At 36.9% G+C, this 18,656-nt stretch overlaps 1 protein-coding gene across 1 annotated transcript; it reads left to right on the forward strand.

Moving 5' to 3' along the window:
- The first annotated feature begins 1,476 nt into the window (after window positions 1–1,476).
- LOC139127989 (aqualysin-1-like) lies at window positions 1,477–13,935 on the forward strand. The gene is made up of 10 exons (XM_070693850.1): window positions 1,477–1,498; window positions 1,680–1,803; window positions 2,652–2,771; window positions 4,409–4,532; window positions 6,396–6,505; window positions 8,135–8,276; window positions 8,660–8,844; window positions 10,668–10,839; window positions 11,690–11,834; window positions 13,797–13,935. Exons 2-9 carry the CDS (start codon window positions 1,693–1,695, stop codon window positions 11,827–11,829), a joined length of 1,104 nt encoding a protein of 367 aa, XP_070549951.1. The 5' UTR covers window positions 1,477–1,498; window positions 1,680–1,692; the 3' UTR covers window positions 11,830–11,834; window positions 13,797–13,935.
- The last annotated feature ends 4,721 nt before the right edge of the window (window positions 13,936–18,656 follow it).

The raw sequence follows: 18,656 nt of genomic DNA on the forward strand, positions 1-18,656 counted from the left end.
GCCTTGTTTTGAGAAAAATATATAATATCTTCTTAATACTCGTCAAGTGAAGAAATATACTATTGTAAGTTTCAGGAATGCCATAACAGAAATACACTTGGAATACTACCAAACTATACGATCAAAATGTTATTTTATTGCGGACAGCTGACGTTTTACAAACTGAATGCGCCTAAGTTGCTTATCTCAACACAATTGATAGACGTCTGCGCATCCTGATTTTCCTATAGCCGGAAAGAGATAACGCAGATATTCACTAATGACCAGCAACAAATCGTGGTATCCTTCATTTACGTCGACGTTGGATTCATTTATGTCGAATGAGAAAAAAAAATCTAGCAAAATGACTTAAGGGTACCAGGGTGCCTGTTCACAGACGTGTATTCAGAAATGTATTCGTTTTCAACTATTTCAACTTTGTTAATTAGGGAGCATGTAACCTTCTAGTTTTCACCGAATTATTAGACCTAGAAAAGGTACATCGCCTTTTTTGTGTGTGCCGGTAAATGGGTTATCTCCAACGTTATGGTAAAGCTTTGAGTACCTGGCCATCTGGGAGTGAGGTGCATGGGATATTTGGGCTTATAAACTATTAGGGTATATTTTTAAAAATGAATTGCATATAATTTTGCAAAGCTGTTCTTTCTCATGGGATTTCTTGATTATTTGTTTGATCAGTATCTTCATATATCATATAAGAGTCGATGTTTATTGGTTTTTTTTTTACATTGAATTTCTTTCGAAGAAATACAGGTAAGCAGAATACTGTACCTTCTCTACGTCTTCCAAGGAGAGACAGTGATGTTACCCTAAGTGATCCAATAGCGCGATCCAATCTGCTGTTATTTTGTGGTGCATAATTGCGTCACGCTTGTCGCAGAGTATGGCTTGTGGCTGCAAAGCATGTAATCAAGATACAAACGGTTCAAGAAGGATCTGTGCGCGAGCTCATAGTTCTATTTTGTTCATGTTTTGCATAAGGGCGGCACTTTCACATCTACCTGCTCTTTTATCAATAACCAATCTTGCTATTGGTCAATGCGGTACTTTCACATCTACCTGCTCTCTAATCAATAACCAATCTTGCTATTGGTCAATGCGGTACTTTCACATCTACCTGCTCTCTAATCAATAACCAATCTTGCTATTGGTCAATGCGGTACTTTCACATCTACCTGCTCTCTAATCAATAACCAATCTTGCTATTGGTCAATGCGGTACTTTCACATCTACCTGCTCTCTAATCAATAACCAATCTTGCTATTGGTCAATGCGGTACTTTCACATCTACCTGCTCTCTAATCAATAACCAATCTTGTTATTGGTCAATGCGGTTCTTACAGTCTAAGCCCTGCAATTCATGTCGTGCTGAGCACCGTTTTTTATTTGTTTCTCGATATGCAGGCTATGATCGCAATCGGCGCAAAGTCTGAGGGATCACTGGCATATTTTTCTCTTATAAGAGGTCTTAGTGTGTCGTTGTCGATGTATTAACGAGGTATCATATTCCATATTTCATTCTGTAGTGGTATTCACAACATCGTTACATTACTGCGTACCACTGCGTGCTTATTTTCAAAAGTTGCGTTGAATGTTTCAGAACCCAATTTCAGTCATGCCCTTTGTTGTTTTGAGTGTGAGCGGACGTCACAAAGCTTGATGTCTCGTTTCTTTCCTAGACACCTGTTGAACATGCGTCTTCTTATCCTAGCCCTCTTCGTCGCCGCAGCAACGGCTGTTGAGTTGGTACCCATTCTGACGGTCCCGGAGCCTGTAGCTAATAGCTACTTGGTCAAAGTCAAGGTTAGTATGATTTTTACATTAACAGGCAGGGTATCGATCCCCTGGACTGGTTATATCGCATTACACATCGTTACATTTCAATTGACAAGAATTGATCGAGGATAAGAATTTTCTCGACTGATTGTGTATGGAGGATAATGGTTGACATGATGGGTTTTGAAAATAGAATTGAATGACCATGAACCAAGGGGAAGAAACCCTGGCGGCAATTTTGAGTATATGAACGGGTTTGAGTTACCTAAACAATTGAAATATATGTAGTACCAAAGAAAAAAGATTAAATCGTTGTAATGCCAAAGGAGTGCCATCTTTTCACTTTTAACCCTTTGAGTGCTGTATTTTTTCCAACCAAAATTTTAGTGCAATATTTTACCGATTTATATGAATTTTTCTGTAATTTTTTTTTGATAATTTTGGACCGAATGGACATCGCATTTCATCGGCTACAGTTTTTTATTAATTTTTTTTGCACAAATCTGACAAAAATTGACTTAGGTATATTTTATAAGGGTGAACTAAAATTGACTTTGGCACTCAAAAGGTTAAACGTATCTCAAATCCCAAGGTCCTGGTACAAAAATAGCTTGAAAACAAGATTTTCACCAAAGTTGTAATCAAATGTTAGTCACCTGCATATAACACTAAGTTAGCATAAGTCTACATTCTAGTGCTGATGTAATAATGAAAGTGGTCCAACAGTTTTCGAATGCCTGAGCAAACCTGCAACTGCTGTAATGGAAGATAACGTTTAAGCCTTTAATGTTCAAATCGCAAAGGACTGGTTCGTATAAACCTTCTGCCCTATTTAAGCCTACCCATTTTCTTTCTTATGCATTTTCCTCCGACAGGAAAATTTTGAAGTCAGTGACTTTCTGAGACGTTTACCAGTATCAATCGTGGTGAGGGAAACCTTTGAATCTGTTTTCCATGGCGTTGCTGTTGAAGCCCCAGTTAGAGATATACAGCGAGTACGTATTATTTCTTCTTATCTTCACCTTTAGTCTTCTAGAGCATTTATTAAGGTAGAACGCGCCTCGAGGACATATATTCGGACTCTCTCAAACTTTGTCAATCCCTATCTGATCTACCACTTGTGAGGGTTCGTTTTAAAGCTCTTGTTATAAGAAAACTTTCGTCGGCTTAGTTTTTCGAAAATCGAAAATTTTGTTTTTTCTCCATAGAGTTAACACAGGGATGGCGACCCTTTTGAATTTCAAATAATGGCAAATCTTGTGTAATATGTTTCTCTGGTTCAAAAATTTGCATGATGACCCCCGATTTTTATTCTTGATTTTGGAAAAGAATGGTTGAAATATTCCTTAAGGAAAGTTTGAGCAAAAGATTACGTCTGTCACTTTCGAGGCGCATACTACCTTAAGTATTTTGCCGTATTGTGTGCTATTGTTTTCACAGGCTACGACAACAAAAACCCTGAAGAAGTAAATCATTACTCATTTAATTTCTGTTCCTTATCGAAAAGTCATTTTCTTCACATTGATACATAGTTTGTCTGCTAGCAGTGAACGCGGAAAACTTTGAAAGTGATTACTAATGGCAATCCCGTGACTAAGGGGCCGTGGAAAATTAAAACATGTGCACGGTAAACGAAACTAAGTGCTGTTGTCCTCAACCCCCCCCTCTCTCTCTCTCTCTCTCTCTTCTCTCTCTCTCTCTCTCTCTCTCTCTCTCCTCCCCTAAACGAAAGTTTGAAAGTGCGAAAATCCAACCAAGCCTCATTCTGTATCTGAATCCAACGATCGGTGATTTGGTAGTTATGAAATCACGCATACGTTGCCGCCCCCTCCATTACCCCTCTAAAATCAATGTAGGTTCAGTGCCAACTCAACAATGACGCAACCGATAGAATGAAATGAAACAGTGTATCAAAAATGATTGTTACGTTATTTTACTCGTGCACTGATTCATATGTATGTCAAATCGCCGGTTGCGTACTGGCCTGGTACATTCCAAATAATGTAGCGCGGTATTTTGCGATACAGAAAAACGTGTAGCGAGATGTTGCGATGGGAAAACTTGTATTGCGATTTGTGCTCACAATAATCGAAATACAGCCAACCCCCCCCCCTCAACACAGAAGTTGCTATTACCGTACCCTTATTTAATTATCCACGGCCCCTAAGTGATGTGATAACTTTCTATTGTTAAAATAGTACGATAAGTAGGAAAGCTTACTGACTATACTATACGTTATACTTTTTGCTTCTTCAAAACATATCTGCAAACGTCCATAACAATAATAAATTGATCAAGAACCATTACTATTAATAGACCAAGAAAAAAACAAATTCATTGTTTAAAGCAACGATGAAAACAATGCATAGTCCCTCTGACAGAATACGTTCAGACGAAATCTCTGTCTATTTCTTTTCGCTGTATATTCGAAATTTGAGAGGGGAAACTTTAAGAACGTGCTCGACTTTGCCTTCTTAGCGGTAACAAATTGATTCACCAAATCGCGATTGAAGATAAAAAATAAATGCATCAGTTTGGTCACTCAGACAGAAAATGTTTTCAAGAAATAGTCTGCATCTACTAGTCTGTCTCCGATATATATCCCGTTTCAATCTCGATTTTTTCTTCCTAGTTGAGAAACCTTGGAATGATTGAATATATTGAGGAGGACTCCATTGCTAGAGCGTTGTGTGAATGGGGTGTGGATCGTTCTAACCAGCCATACCTCCCTCTAGACGGCAATTGCACTTTTTATGGTAAGCAAGATAAACTTAATTATATTACCATGCCATGTCCATTGCTTTTTAATTGGTCGAGCTGAAACGTGACTGCCTACAAATACACAGTAATGGTTTGTTTTCATGCCGGTGAATATGAATCACATTGTAAGCACAGTAACTTTACGGCTTAAACGGAAATTTTGATTTATACAAAGATCATAATCAACCACAAAATAACGGAGCATTTGTGGGGCAAGTTTAGACGCTTTTGTCCAAAAAAATCTTCGGATTTGCAAAATTTTTGCAGCGCGTGCACTACTCACTGACAGGTTCTGGGGCCACGTTGTTGTTCGCACGGGAAATTTTCGTAAATTATGACGGTTTTTCGGGGTTCGTTGATAATATACTTGAAATAACAGACTCCGCGCTGACCTTTAACGTTTATTTATAGGCGCGGACTAGAGGAAAGCAAAATTAACAGGCTCGGCAAGCCTCGTCTGTTAATTTTTGGCTTTCCTCTCGCCCTTACCCATAAATAAACGTTAATGGCCAGCGCGTCGTCCGTTATTTCTATAGTAATAACCCCTCCCGCAGGTGGGTATACGCAAGATTTTGATTCAACACTCACCATATAGCACAAGCCACTCGGAAAATGCTATATGCAGCGGTTTGAAACCTTATTGAATGTATACCAGCCTGCGAAGGGGGATGGTATTGACACTGTTGTATCAAATTTTCTATATAGCGTTTAAAGTTGTTTCTCCCGTACTTTCGGCACGAAAAGCAGCAGAAGGTAGAATCAACGGACCCGTTTAAGCATTGGTAAAATAAAATTCCCCCCAGCCGGCATAGATTACGAGGCATTGGTGTGACTGACACAGTGATATAATTTACGTTTGATTTTCTCATCATTAACGTCTCTGCACAACGTCTCTGATTGTTCAAATAAAGTTGGGGACTTTTACTAGCTTGCGGTTACCAAGTTAATGTGATAAAATTAACCCTCGTAGCGCCAAAGTCAATTTTTGTCTCCTTTATAGAAAAATATACTCCAGCCAATTTTTCTCAAATTTTTGTCAAAATTTTGATAACAAACTGTAGCCAATGAAATGCGATGTCCATTTGGTCAAAATTTATCAAAGAAATTACGGAAAAAATCATAAAATTTGGTGAAAATGTTGCACTAAAATTTTGATGGGAACAATTACAGCACTCGAAGGGTTAGGTGTATTGATAAATACCATAAGATGCATATGCTTTAGATAAGTAAAACTAACTCAAAAAATATGGGCAAAACTAACTCAAACTTTTCCAAAATCTGTCTAGTCTATCGCTTGTGAAGGTTCGTTTTGAAGCTCCTGAAGAGAGAGTAAAGTTTGCACTGCCTTAGATTTTTGAACATCGAATATTTAATTATTACCCATATTATCAACACAGACGATGGCGGTCATTTTCTATTTTGAATTTAAAAATAACGGTAAACGTTAGGTACTTTGTTTCTCTAAAACCAAACTTCGTAACGTTAACCCACTTTGTATTTTATATTTAACAGAAAATCGTTAAAATATCCATGAAGGAAAATTTGAGCAAGGGTTTAGCCATTTACTTTCTAGGCGCACACTACCTTTACAATGAAAATGCTCGTGGAAATCATAATAATGTGTAATCACAATAATGTAACTGTTATTAGGTAATGCTGCGTGCTGCACAGGCAAAAGTTATCACAGGTGTTTCATTCATTGAGATGTAATCATTTGACATGAAGCTACCAAGACGTCTCTAGTGTCACCTGATCTAATCAAAGTACCCGAGAACATCAATATTAATACACCAAAAAAGTTATATAATCGATCCAGATAATTAAGTGGTCACTTTCTATTGTTTTGTATCCACACTCAGGTGACGGTACGGGAGCTAATGTTTACATCGCTGACACTGGTATCCGCTACAGTCACGTAGAATTCGGAGGCCGTGCTCAGTTCTTTTGGGATTACGAAAGTGGACGTGATGTAAGCATTGCATCATTTCAAACACGATTATAACTACCTCAGTACTCTCTACATTTTGTGGTAAAACCAATAGTAAACCAACTATTGCAAGTGCTTCAATATAAATGGGTCACATAATTTCTAGATCCCTGGCCAGAAAGATATACGTAAATGGATATTACTCCTCTGCAATAAGTATTCTTTAACCCTTTCACCACCATGGTTTGTCCCAAATCCATTGTTTTCTATGGTAAAGTCGGACCTGTATACAGGGAACTGGGGGTGAAATGGTTAATAAGGCAAATGTCTATAAATTTTATTCATGCTTTGTTTTTAAATAACGATCAGATAAGCACCAAAAGAACTAGAACAGTTTCCGAGAAAAGAAACAATATGGCGATTATATATGTTACCTAGTCTTGATATACTCCGACAAACAATAATAACTTTCAGTGCCGCATAAAGATGAACTATCGTTCGAGTACAAATCTCTTTGGTATAGTTTGCCAACGTACGGGGGAATATGATGTATGATTTGCAAAAATGCATTTTGTGTAGTATTTAGCATTGTCCATAAGGCATGGTTTCAATAGAAATGTCCAGAAATTTACTTTTCATTATATTTCAAAAACTAAAAAAATAAAAAAAAACGAGGGAAGGGCCACGTTCATATATAAGCGTATACCTTCTCAGGTCCTAACACAATGTTCGATCCATGCGATTCAAATGCTCAGAGTTTCACAGTTATATTGTACATTTGGCCATACAATATTGGATAGCCAAAACATGAGGCGTTCGGAAAATAATATTCGTGTCCACCACGGCAGTTCGAATCGACTCAGAACGCTTGTTAAACGTGTTTGACTTATCTTCATCGATTATTTATAGCGCCAGTGTCTAGTCATTAGCCAAAACATGAGGCATTTCTCAGACACATTGGAATAAATGACACGATCGACAAAGGCATCTTGAATGGGTTGATCTTAGCATGAAGATCACATACCTACCTCGACATTTCTTTTCTAATCGCATCTGCCGACGGGATATATATATATATATATATATATATATATATATATATATATATATATATATATATATATATATATATATATATATATATATATATATATATATATATATATATATATATTATACTTCAACTACAAAGTAATGAAATATGTTACTTAAGTTTTATTCATCTACAACTTCTCAAGAAATGAAAGACTTCTGTCTGAAGATTGCAGGATGCCCGAAACTTAAGTAACAGATTTCATTACTTTGTATTTGCAGTAATTTGTGTTATTATCTATATCACTCTGCGTAGCATCGAGCAATGTAATTTCTCTCGAGGACATATGTATACTTCGATACATATGTATATATATATATATATATATATATATATATATATATATATATATATATATATATATATATATATATATATATCACCACTCTACGACACAGTGTTCATCTCTACCAACTGATATTGTCTGAATGTCTTTTATATCACCAACTCTACGACATCTCATGATATTTATCACCAATTCTACGACACAGTGTTCATCTCTACCAACTTATATTGTCTGAATGTCTGCTTTCAACATAAACAAGTGAATGTCACCGAAATATCCTTTCATATCGTAGGGTGGAGATTGCAATGGTCACGGGACTCATTGTGCAGGTACAGCGGCCGGTATCAATGTCGGCATTGCCCACGGTGCAACTGTCCACTCAGTGCGTGTCCTCAACTGCTTGGGCATTGGACAGATCTCACAGATCGTCGCTGGTATGTCCGAATACGATTTTAGAAGAAGGGTTCTGTTGAGTACATTGCAAAAAGACTAGAACCTGGTGCCGTTAATCCAAGGGGTATTAATATGGATCATATCATTAAATTGGTATCCGGTAACTATTTACCAACAGGTCCTGCGTTTATAACGACTTTTGAAGCACAACTTCCTGAGTTGTAAACCGTTGCATTTTGCTTGGTCTTGCGCCATTTGCAGTGATTATTAATAACACATATTTTTGACGATTTTAGTCCTTATTTTTTATCACATTCATTGGCTCACTAAAGTTCTCTTTCACTTACGATCCCATGTTATGCTTCGAGATGTAATTATTCTTACTATTACTTTGACTATTACATAACTTTTGTTCTAATTTTAGGTTTGAATGCTATAGCTAACAGTGGGCCAAGACCTGGTGTTTGTTCCATATCTATCGGCAGTGGTATTAGTGTTGCCTTTGACAATGCTGTTCGTGACCTTATTGCTGCTGGCGTTCCAACCGCTGTCGCTGCTGGCAACGAAAACGCCCCAGCTTGTTCCACCTCTCCTGCACGGGTAGCTGAGGCAAGTGAGGCGATACTCCATATTTCACTTATATATATATATATATATATATATATATATATATATATATATATATATATATATATATATATATATATATATATCATTTTTTTCAGAAACTCGATTAGGTCTCAGAGCGAGTGTAGACGAACATTAAGGTAGTATGCATCCCGAAAGTGAAAGACCTAAACTTTTGCTTAATCTTTCAACCATCTTTTTTCAAAATCGAGAATAAAAATCAGGGGTCATAGTGCAAATTTTAGTACTAGAGAAACAAAAAACTCAAAATTTACCGATATTTGAAATTCAAAATGGCCGCCATCCCTGTGTATACTCTATAGAGGAAGAATGAAATTTTCGATTTTCGAAAAACTAAGTCGGTGAAAGTTTTTCTTCCTCCAAGAGCTTCATAATGAGCCCAAACAAGTGGTAGATCAGAGAAGAATTGTAAAAGTTTGAGAGTCCGAATATCTATCCCCGAGGCGTGATTTACCTTAAATTACGCTGTAAAAAAGTACACGTCCCAAGGTTATCATTTGGCTTCAATCAGAATGTCTATATTATAACTACTCTGAGCATATTGTGGTATGCATTAAATAAAACCAGTTTAGATCGGAATTTTAACTCCAATCTGTCCCAATTACCGATTTATGATGAAGTAGACCATCAAGAGATATGATTGTATTTCTCTGACTTTTTGTTAACAAGTCTGCAATTTCATTTTCTTGGCAAGCTTGGATGAACTGATATGAAACTACAAAAACGTACGATATATCGATGTTACAATAAATATAGAAAATCCTACAATTCGATAAAGCAAAAATGCAAGAAAAAAGCACTTACTGCCAAATAATTTTAAACATTAAGAATTTTTTAGGAAAACGCTTTAATATGGTTTTTCGTAATTAATTATCTGTTGTAATGAGCAATATAAGTAACGTTTCATCAAATATATTGCAGTCATCGCTGGCACAACGCTTGAACAATTTTATCATTAAATGCGCACACAAGCAACTAGCCAATGTGAAATTGAAGCTTGAAATTAATGGATATAAGCAATTAGCTGATTTTAAAGTTCAGCATGTCATTGGGTAATTAACATACAGAATTAGTTTCATTAATTTGGCTTAATTCTTTCCGAGTATATGTTACTATTCCTAAAAGTTCTTCAGAATATGCAAGATGAAAGTAAGATGACTTTGAAACTGTGTAAAAGTTTCTTACTTGTGTGACGTCATTGTGCCATAAATAAAACGAATAACTCTGCACGCTGGTGAATCTGTGTAGTCAAAAGCCAAATCATTACAGATGCAAATAATATAACCCTTTCCATTTTTACGTCATTATATCATGATGACTTTAAATAAATAGCTAATTGCATCAATTTGGTTAAATACTTCCACCTGTCTTTACGTTAGTTCCGAAAGGTCGTTATATATTAAAATGAGCTATGTCACCACTACGAAGCAGCAAAATGACACAGAAATCTGTCGTATCTTTTATTAACAATATCTGTAGCAAAATTGATAGATTTGATACATTATTCTGTGAATGCCTGGTTTTTGACCAAACGACTGTCAAATTAGCATCAATGCCACAAGTCATATCCATACAAAAGAGACATTTAATAATTTAAGAATGAAATCTACATGCTAAACTTGTTTTCAATCATATCAGTGTTTCGCCCCTAACGACAGACACACACCGCAGACATGGATACAGTCAGAGAGATAGTCAACAGGCATGCAGTGAGACAGTGGTAAACTAACCGCTTATGCGAGTGAAGTCATAAGCTAAACGTGTCTAAATCTTCTTTGAAATAGGCCGAAACAGTTGGCTCGACTACAGACTCTGACGTCAGATCAGTTTTCTCCAACCATGGTTCATGCCTCGATATCTTCGCCCCAGGGACATCAATAAGGAGCTCTGGTCACAACTCCGACACCGATTACTTAACCATGAGTGGTACCTCTATGTCCTGTCCACATGTTGCAGGTCAGTAAATATCATTACCAAATATATAAGGCAATAGGACTACAGTCATTTGAAATGACCTTTGACACCGTGTTGGTCACGTATTTGAAAGAGCAACGATGCAGATTGAAACAATATTATGTTGGTATTATTTCTAAAACAGCACAGTAAAATTACCATTCCTTATGGATTGAAAAAGTTGTTGATCAAACATTTTCACTTGCTTCCTCGAACTTTCCAGCTACGTTTCAAATGTTACCCTTGCTTCTTCACAAATTAATGTAGTTGGGTTACCTTTGAACTTGCTGTGGATTGACATTACCCTTACCCGTCCTAGAATGTGAAGATAAAGGCTTCTCTAGAGCAATTCCCACTCGGTTTCTGTTCAAACTTCCCCCAAGCGCACTTTTAACCAGTCTCTTTCAAAGTCAAGAATAAGAATTGTGGGTCACCATGCAAATATTTGTGGTGGAGAAATACATTACATGATATTAAGATATTACAAATTTCAAAATGGCCGCCATCCCTGTGTTGTCGCTATGGGCAAAAAATAAAGTTACCGATGTTTCACAAGACTAAGCCGGTGAAAATAGCTTTATTCCATAAGCTTCAAAATGAGCCCAAATAAGCGGGAGGCCAATCGAATACTGTAAAGGCTTGACAGTCAGAATATCTTTCTTCATTGCGCATGCGCATTCTACTGTTACAGTACAACTTCCGTTACAGTATGTCTGGTGTGCATTAGTTTACTGCCTTGACGTCATAGATTTCCAATATACTGCGTTACACTTGTTACATTAGAATAAGACAATTGCAATGTTTACCCACTGACAAAATACTACTATTACCAACGCTTCATTATTTTCTGTAGGTGTTATGACCCTCCACATGGCTTCCGGTGAATGCAGCACTGGACCCAATTGTAAGGCAAAGCTTGCAGACGAAGCAACAAAAGGAGTAGTCAGCAATCCAGGAGTTGGCTCTCCCAACAACCTCCTCTACAGTACATAAATGACGTAGGTTTATCGTTCATTCTTCGGTATAAAGTGCAATTAAAATAGACTTATCACCCATGTATCATATATATATATATATATATATATATATATATATATATATATATATATATATATATATATATATATATATGATACATTGGAGATAAGTCTATTTTTAATAGATTTATCTCCTATGTATCATATATATATATATATATATATATATATATATATATATATATATATATATATATATATATATATATATATATATACTTACTCAACATTGTCCATGGTGTAGTTGCTCTTCAGACACTAAAATCAATTTTCCTCTTGTTGTAGGGAAGGACTATCTGAACGGAAGTATGCTTGTTATTTTCCTTGTTTTGCAATCCCGTATATTCATAATCAAATTTAGTAGACAATAAAACTAATGAAATGGAATTATTGTTTCCGATCCTTCAAAAGATTTACTCCCTGGCATAGAGTCTTAGCCAATTTATAATAAATACCGTGATAATTTAACTGCCACATTCAGTAATGCGTCTTGCAGAGTACTGCAATCAAATTATTTTTTCTAGTGATTTTCCATTGAAATTACGCATGATGACACCACTAATTCGTTTTTTAACAACCATTTCTTATATCAACTTTCCTGTATATATTTTGAGAAAATTAGAACATTTCTTACATTTTACGTGCAAGTAAATTGAATTGCTTTACTTTGACATCTCATGCAGTTGTCTATTTTTTTCTCTGCTGGTTTCAGTGCAAAAAAATACCAAGTCATACATTTATCCAGCTAGCCCTACCTATTTTTTTAGTAAATGGTCGTACCAGGGACGCCGTTGTAATTTTGTGTGCTTTATATTCTTCCCTGTCGATACGAAAGTGTTTTTTATGGCATAGCCTGTATACGTGCAAAGTGTTTTTTTTATTCTTGGGACTCGAATTGTAATCCGTACTAGAATTCAAACATCAGAACATCATTGAAACTGTGAACATACAAGTGTCAGAACGTAAAGGAAAGAAGCTGGATCTGACGACGAGTGCTGATGTATAACTGGAACTTATTTATTGAATACGGAACCATAACTGGGCCTACCGGCCCAGCCGCTGATACATGAGTCTTAGTTGGTCCTAGTTCCTAGTTTCGGTCACTCCACTAGAGAGCGATCGTGGTCCAAAGTTCTTGTTTCGGTCAAAGTTCTAGTTTCTGAGTGAATGTCCTGTCTCGGTCACTCCACAAGAGAGTGACCGTGGTTATCGGTCCTTGAGTTCTCCTTTTATCCTCTGAGTTAGTGTGTCTATTTATACAGTATCTTGGCTATGTCGGATGCCGACGCCATAAAGAATATAATAAGACAATGCTTTGATTTACCGACATTAGAAAAGATTACAAAAGTAGAAATTGTCACTTGCCCGTGCGTGGCTTGCTACAATTCTTTTGTTTCAAACCCACGCTATGAATAAATTAAAATGATAACAACGGCTCAATATTACGATTGGTTGAAACACAATAGAACATGGGGGTAGTACGCAGAATACCTCCATGAGAAAATAAGTTACTGGGTAATTCTTGTAAATGTGTAAATGAGTGAGATCATGTCGTCGATACTGTGCTGGTATTTCGTGGCGCCAACATTGTTAGAGTCCAAACAAAGAAACGTCAGCTTGATCACTTGCGTCCCAGAACGCTAATGTATTGTGAGCGTGAAATTTTACTATTCTGTGCGCCAATTTGGAAGATTATGACACAAGTTTGGTTGACAAGCTTTAAAATGAATTAAATATGCTTTGAGGGGAAAGAACAACAACAAGAAACTGTCGTTGACAGAGAGAAACATCATCAAAAGTATCATTTACTAGCTCTTTTAAGAAGACAAATTTTAAATTTATACTTCAATTTTCAAATCAATATAACTGTGAAGCTGTAATCGACTCTATGACGTAATTGGATTCTTTAATTTGATCTTGCAGGTGTTGAAGGATTGAATGGAAGCTTAACCAATTCATGGATCAGTCAGTGGTCAACGCTATTCGGAACACACTTGACTAAATTTGTGACATTTTATTCTCTTGTGCTAATCACCTAGAAATAAATCATAATGTGAGCTTACATCCTTGCCTGCGTACGTGACATTGATTTTATTGGCTTATTGGCCAGTGTTACTCTGTGGTGTCAGTTTCTCTGCTTTCTGACTTGGTAGATATGGACGGATGACGTAACGTCAGCGCTGCAATTTCCCACCAAAATTATGGTTGGCAACATTTTACCAACTTGGTGAATTTTCTGTACTTTTTGACAATTTTGGATCAATTGAACATCACATTTCATTGGCTTCAGATTTTTATCAAAATTTTAGCAAAAATGAGAAAAAATTGACTAGTGTATATTTTGATATAGGCAAACAATTTGACTCTGACGCTCAAAGGGTAACACTAGGCTGTTGTGATTCAAAGTATATATAAAAGAAAATCAGAACCATAGTCACGTGTCTATTGTATCTGCTTTTCTCAGGGCAATGCGGACGTCACACTTAATGAATACTATGTGCCACATAAACAAAACTTGCCCTATAACACAGCGACGCTGCCCAACCATCCAAACAAAGTCGAGATGTCTTGTTTTTCAAATTCAAATTGTTAATGGGTCATATTTATCATATCGACGGGACAGCGGCCGTCTTCAATATTATAAGCAAAACCAAAATTACAAAAATGGGATTAGGTCTTTAATCGACCTCGCCTCTATGATGATTTTTTTCGTTTAAAGGGGACTGAACGAAGCTGTTAAAATTGTAACGGGAGCGACTATAGACATCTTGACTCACCGGTGAGAATTTGACACCATATTATTGGAGATTTATTTAGGGCGGGAATTAAAGATCTCCTTTCAGTAATAAAGCCCGGTTTAAGCTAATATTTTCGTTTTGCGACCTACTAAATACTCAAATTAATAAAAGAACACAGTATAACAATTAATTATTTCTTGCAATCTTTTGTCTGACTTGCGGGTTGCAATTTTGATGCAATTTTAGTGACCTATCACTGTCTTGCCAAAATACTGGTACTGTTGCCAAGAAACATGACCCTTGCCTGAAAGATAAATGAGCAATTACATTATTACACATAATCAAACCTGTTTAAGTTGGTTTGTAACAACGAAACGACTATGGTGGTACTTCAGATTCCAATGGCCTCAATAACCATCACAAGCGCATGACAAACATTCCCGCCTTGCTGCATAAAACCATACACTCCCTCGCTCCCTTTATTCCTCTCTCTCTCTCTCTCTCTCTCTCTCTCTCTCTCTCTCTCTCTCTCTCTCTCTCTCTCTCTGCATGAAACACCAATGAAAGAGTCCTAACATTTTATCACTCTTGCTTTGTCGAAAGGAACGTTACGGTGGGGTGGGTCCCGGGGGTGGGTCGGAGAAAATTATGGGTAGTCAATTACTTGGAATTTGACCCTCCTCTAAATATCCATTTTTTGCATATGACCCTATGAGTGGCAGATGGATGGATGTGAGCACTGATGTTACACCGCAGTGCAAATACCGACTTGGTGTTTTGCAAAGCCAACTATTATGAGAAGAAAAGTAGTATTCTACACAAATCTAAACTGTAGTCTGCTACAATACTGCAGGAATAATCGTTTTTGGACAAGCAATGTCACAGACACTAACTCCAACAAAGATATGACAGGACCCAGGTAATATACTATCCCCTGCACTCACTCGACGCTTAAACTTGTGCAGGGACAGCCACAGAATACAATGCAAGACCTTGTACACTAACTACCTCACCGTTGTGGTCTGTTATTTATGTTGAAAATATAAACATAAATAATGATGTCTTGTACGGTATCTAATATTTGGCGGAATGATATGTACCACTTTTCTATTTTTTGAAATTCTATGTTCAGTAGGATGATGTCATCCACTTCTTATTGCTTAGTTATGCCAGTCCTCAGTTCTGATTGGTCAACGATGTTTTATAGGTGAACGTGTCAAAGTTAGTGTATTCCTTGGACAGGTCTAAGAGCCTTCAGACAGGGCTTGTGTTTTTGCAATTGACAGGCGCTGGGTAAAACACTAAGTAGAAGTAGACAAGCAATACAGTTGAATTATTATCGTCAATGTGTGGCAGCCAATTTCGTCTGTCAAGGGAATTTATCCGGCAAGTAACTCCACCTCAAGTAAAGACCGTGCCGGAACGGGGCGGATTGCGTCAGGGTTCAGTCTAGCGAGTGTGGTCCTCCCAGCACTCGATAGACGCTCACCAAAAACCCTTTGCCAAATAACCCCGACTATCTCGCCACAGGGATCTGTCGTATTGTGCGATAGCATATCATTCACATACCACGCGTATTACTTTTCACCATATGTAACGAAGTAGACAAGAATTGTAAAGGGAAAGCATAATAATTCGAGAGGGTGAAAGATATGAGAGCTTAAGTTACACTTTTAGCTTCCATAGTCTGTTCTAAAGCATTATACATATGTATTTGTCTACAGGTACGACTGTATGAGAGTACTCTGTCTATAAATGTAAGGCTAAGAAAAATAAAAAGTCTGTTTCTCACCCTAGACATGTTTCAAAAATGATGCAGTGACGCGGGTTTTTTTACTCTCAATTTTTTTTATTCTTCAATCAACAAAAACACGCAAAAATGAAAACACAGGAATGCACGCAGAGATAAATGCACAGCAGTGTTGCTTTAGCATTTTTTATCGCAACAGTTCTGTCGTTTGACTTTTAGTGCCGCAATGCGGAGTTTTGACAGCTTAATATAACAGTGACATATGTGTACAGTTCTGAATGGACTGTTAGTGTCAATTAATTTGTTTACGGTTCTGTTTTATACTGCACTGTGTTATGCACTATCGTCGCGTATTTTTGCGTTTATTTTTTTTATTTCCTCAGGAAAAAAGGATGACGCAGCATGTCTGAATTGACGCGCGCGAGAATGAGAAACAAACTTTACATTTTTCTTGGCCTAATTGCGATTTCCCGAGAGGTCTGTGCAACTGCAATTTGCACAGGAACACACGGATGAAAATAATTCCCGATAGTCCTCAGTTTCAAAACTAACAAAAGGCTCTATCAACTTTCCTATTATTGCACGCGTTTTGGCTACTTCAGGTCGTCAAATTTTGTGGCATAGATCTAGATTGGATATAACACCGTGAGAAGCTTGTGCATTCTCCAATCTGATGTCATATTAGTATTTGTGCCGTGTATAATTTAGGATTACGAATCATTGTATTTTCCTGCAGATTGTAGTACTGTTTGTGCCTTTCTGGTCAGCCAGTGAAGTCATCGGGAGTTTTGTATGCCTCACTCCGGATGAGACTAATATCAGAACGGTCAACATGTCGCTTGTGCCACCGCAAACCTTTACGGTATGTTCCTAATGGTTTTCATCGAACTGATCGACCAATAACCCTTTGAGCGCCGAAGTCAATTTTTATTGCCCTTATAAAATATACTTCAGTCATTTTTGTCAGATTTTTGCCAAAGTTTTGACTAAAAACTGTGTGTTCATTTGGTCAAAAATTATCTGAAAATTACAGAAAAGTTCATAAAAATTGGTAATTTATGTTTTATTTATTTATTTATTCAGATAACCAACAGGAGTAAATTCCCAATTACAGGCTCAGAACATAAAAATACATAAAAATACATACAAACACAAAATTAACGCAAAATTAAAGGTAAAAAGTTGAACTAAAATTTTGGCGGCAAAACATACAGCACTCAAAGATTTAACGCTCTTATTTCAACTGCCGACCATTTGTGTGAAAACGCCAGCCCGGACCAGCTGCTCTTCATGTAATATATTTACTTCTTTCTTGTTTGATTACTTTAGGTCAGCTTTTTATCCAGTAGATTGATAATTCTTTCTCTTCAAAACTACCTGAATTTTCAACTTTTCACGAGTGAGTGTACAGTCTATTTGTATGTTTGTTTATGTATATAGTCTCCAATTTTTACAAAATTCTGCTACTGAGCTGTACAGAGGTATGTTTTGATGGCGCACACAAAAAATATACATTACAAGGTAAAGTGTCGTATGAAATTTATTACCTGTGAAAATAACAGCAAAGATAAAATGACCCTTCAGAATTGTTTTTACCGTAACTGGTAAGTAAATATGTCAATTCAGGAAGCAAGCTGATAACTATAGCAGATTAGAGATGGGTGAGGGCGTCCTTCCAAATGCAGAAAAATGTAATCCGTACAATTATTTCTACATCGGCAGGACAGTGCGTATATTGGGCATATTATCAGCAACAAAGTTGACAGCGCTTGAAGGCCTAGGCTTAGTCAAGAGGCAGTGGGAGACATAGCCTGGATATTCTCTCAAAAGAAATTTGCATTTCAACGGTGCAGCTTGTGTCGGTTTCGGTCGATGGGTGAACTCGCGACGGAATCTGTGCAAAATCCGCGGCGGCTTTGAAATGCGATAGTAAAGAATTGTTCAGAACGAGAAACAGCTGCCTTAAAAAAGATAATGATACAAGCCTAAGCGATTTCAATGTGTCGTACAACAGAGAAAACAGAATGAGGAAATTTGGCGCGAAGAGGATCAATTAGCGTTCGCATACTTAATATTGTTTAGTCATTTTAAATAGAAAATATGTTATATCGCTCGGATTTTGTGCCGCATGCTAGAATCAGCCTATGTTCATGATATGAAGATTGCGCACGCGCAAATCTCCTCTAGTGGACATCACTGTGTACATTGCGCAGTCGTTAGGTGACAGAATATGAATATGTATGTGGTGCAGTTTACAAGGATGTACGCCATTGCGATACTTGTTCCTTCGAATTG

Source organism: Ptychodera flava, unplaced genomic scaffold (assembly GCF_041260155.1).
Source record: "Ptychodera flava strain L36383 unplaced genomic scaffold, AS_Pfla_20210202 Scaffold_41__1_contigs__length_1339820_pilon, whole genome shotgun sequence".
In the NCBI taxonomy this organism is placed as follows: domain Eukaryota; kingdom Metazoa; phylum Hemichordata; class Enteropneusta; family Ptychoderidae; genus Ptychodera; species Ptychodera flava.

Excerpts from the sequence above, each read along its gene's own strand:
- LOC139127989 (XM_070693850.1), top strand. The coding sequence starts at position 1,693 with ATGCGTCTTCTTATCCTAGCCCTCTTCGTCGCCGCAGCAACGGCTGTT. Across the intron at positions 6,506-8,134 it reads ATTACGAAAGTGGACGTGAT|GGTGGAGATTGCAATGGTCA; the intron begins GTAAGCATTGCA and ends TTCATATCGTAG. Across the intron at positions 10,840-11,689 it reads GTCCTGTCCACATGTTGCAG|GTGTTATGACCCTCCACATG; the intron begins GTCAGTAAATAT and ends TATTTTCTGTAG.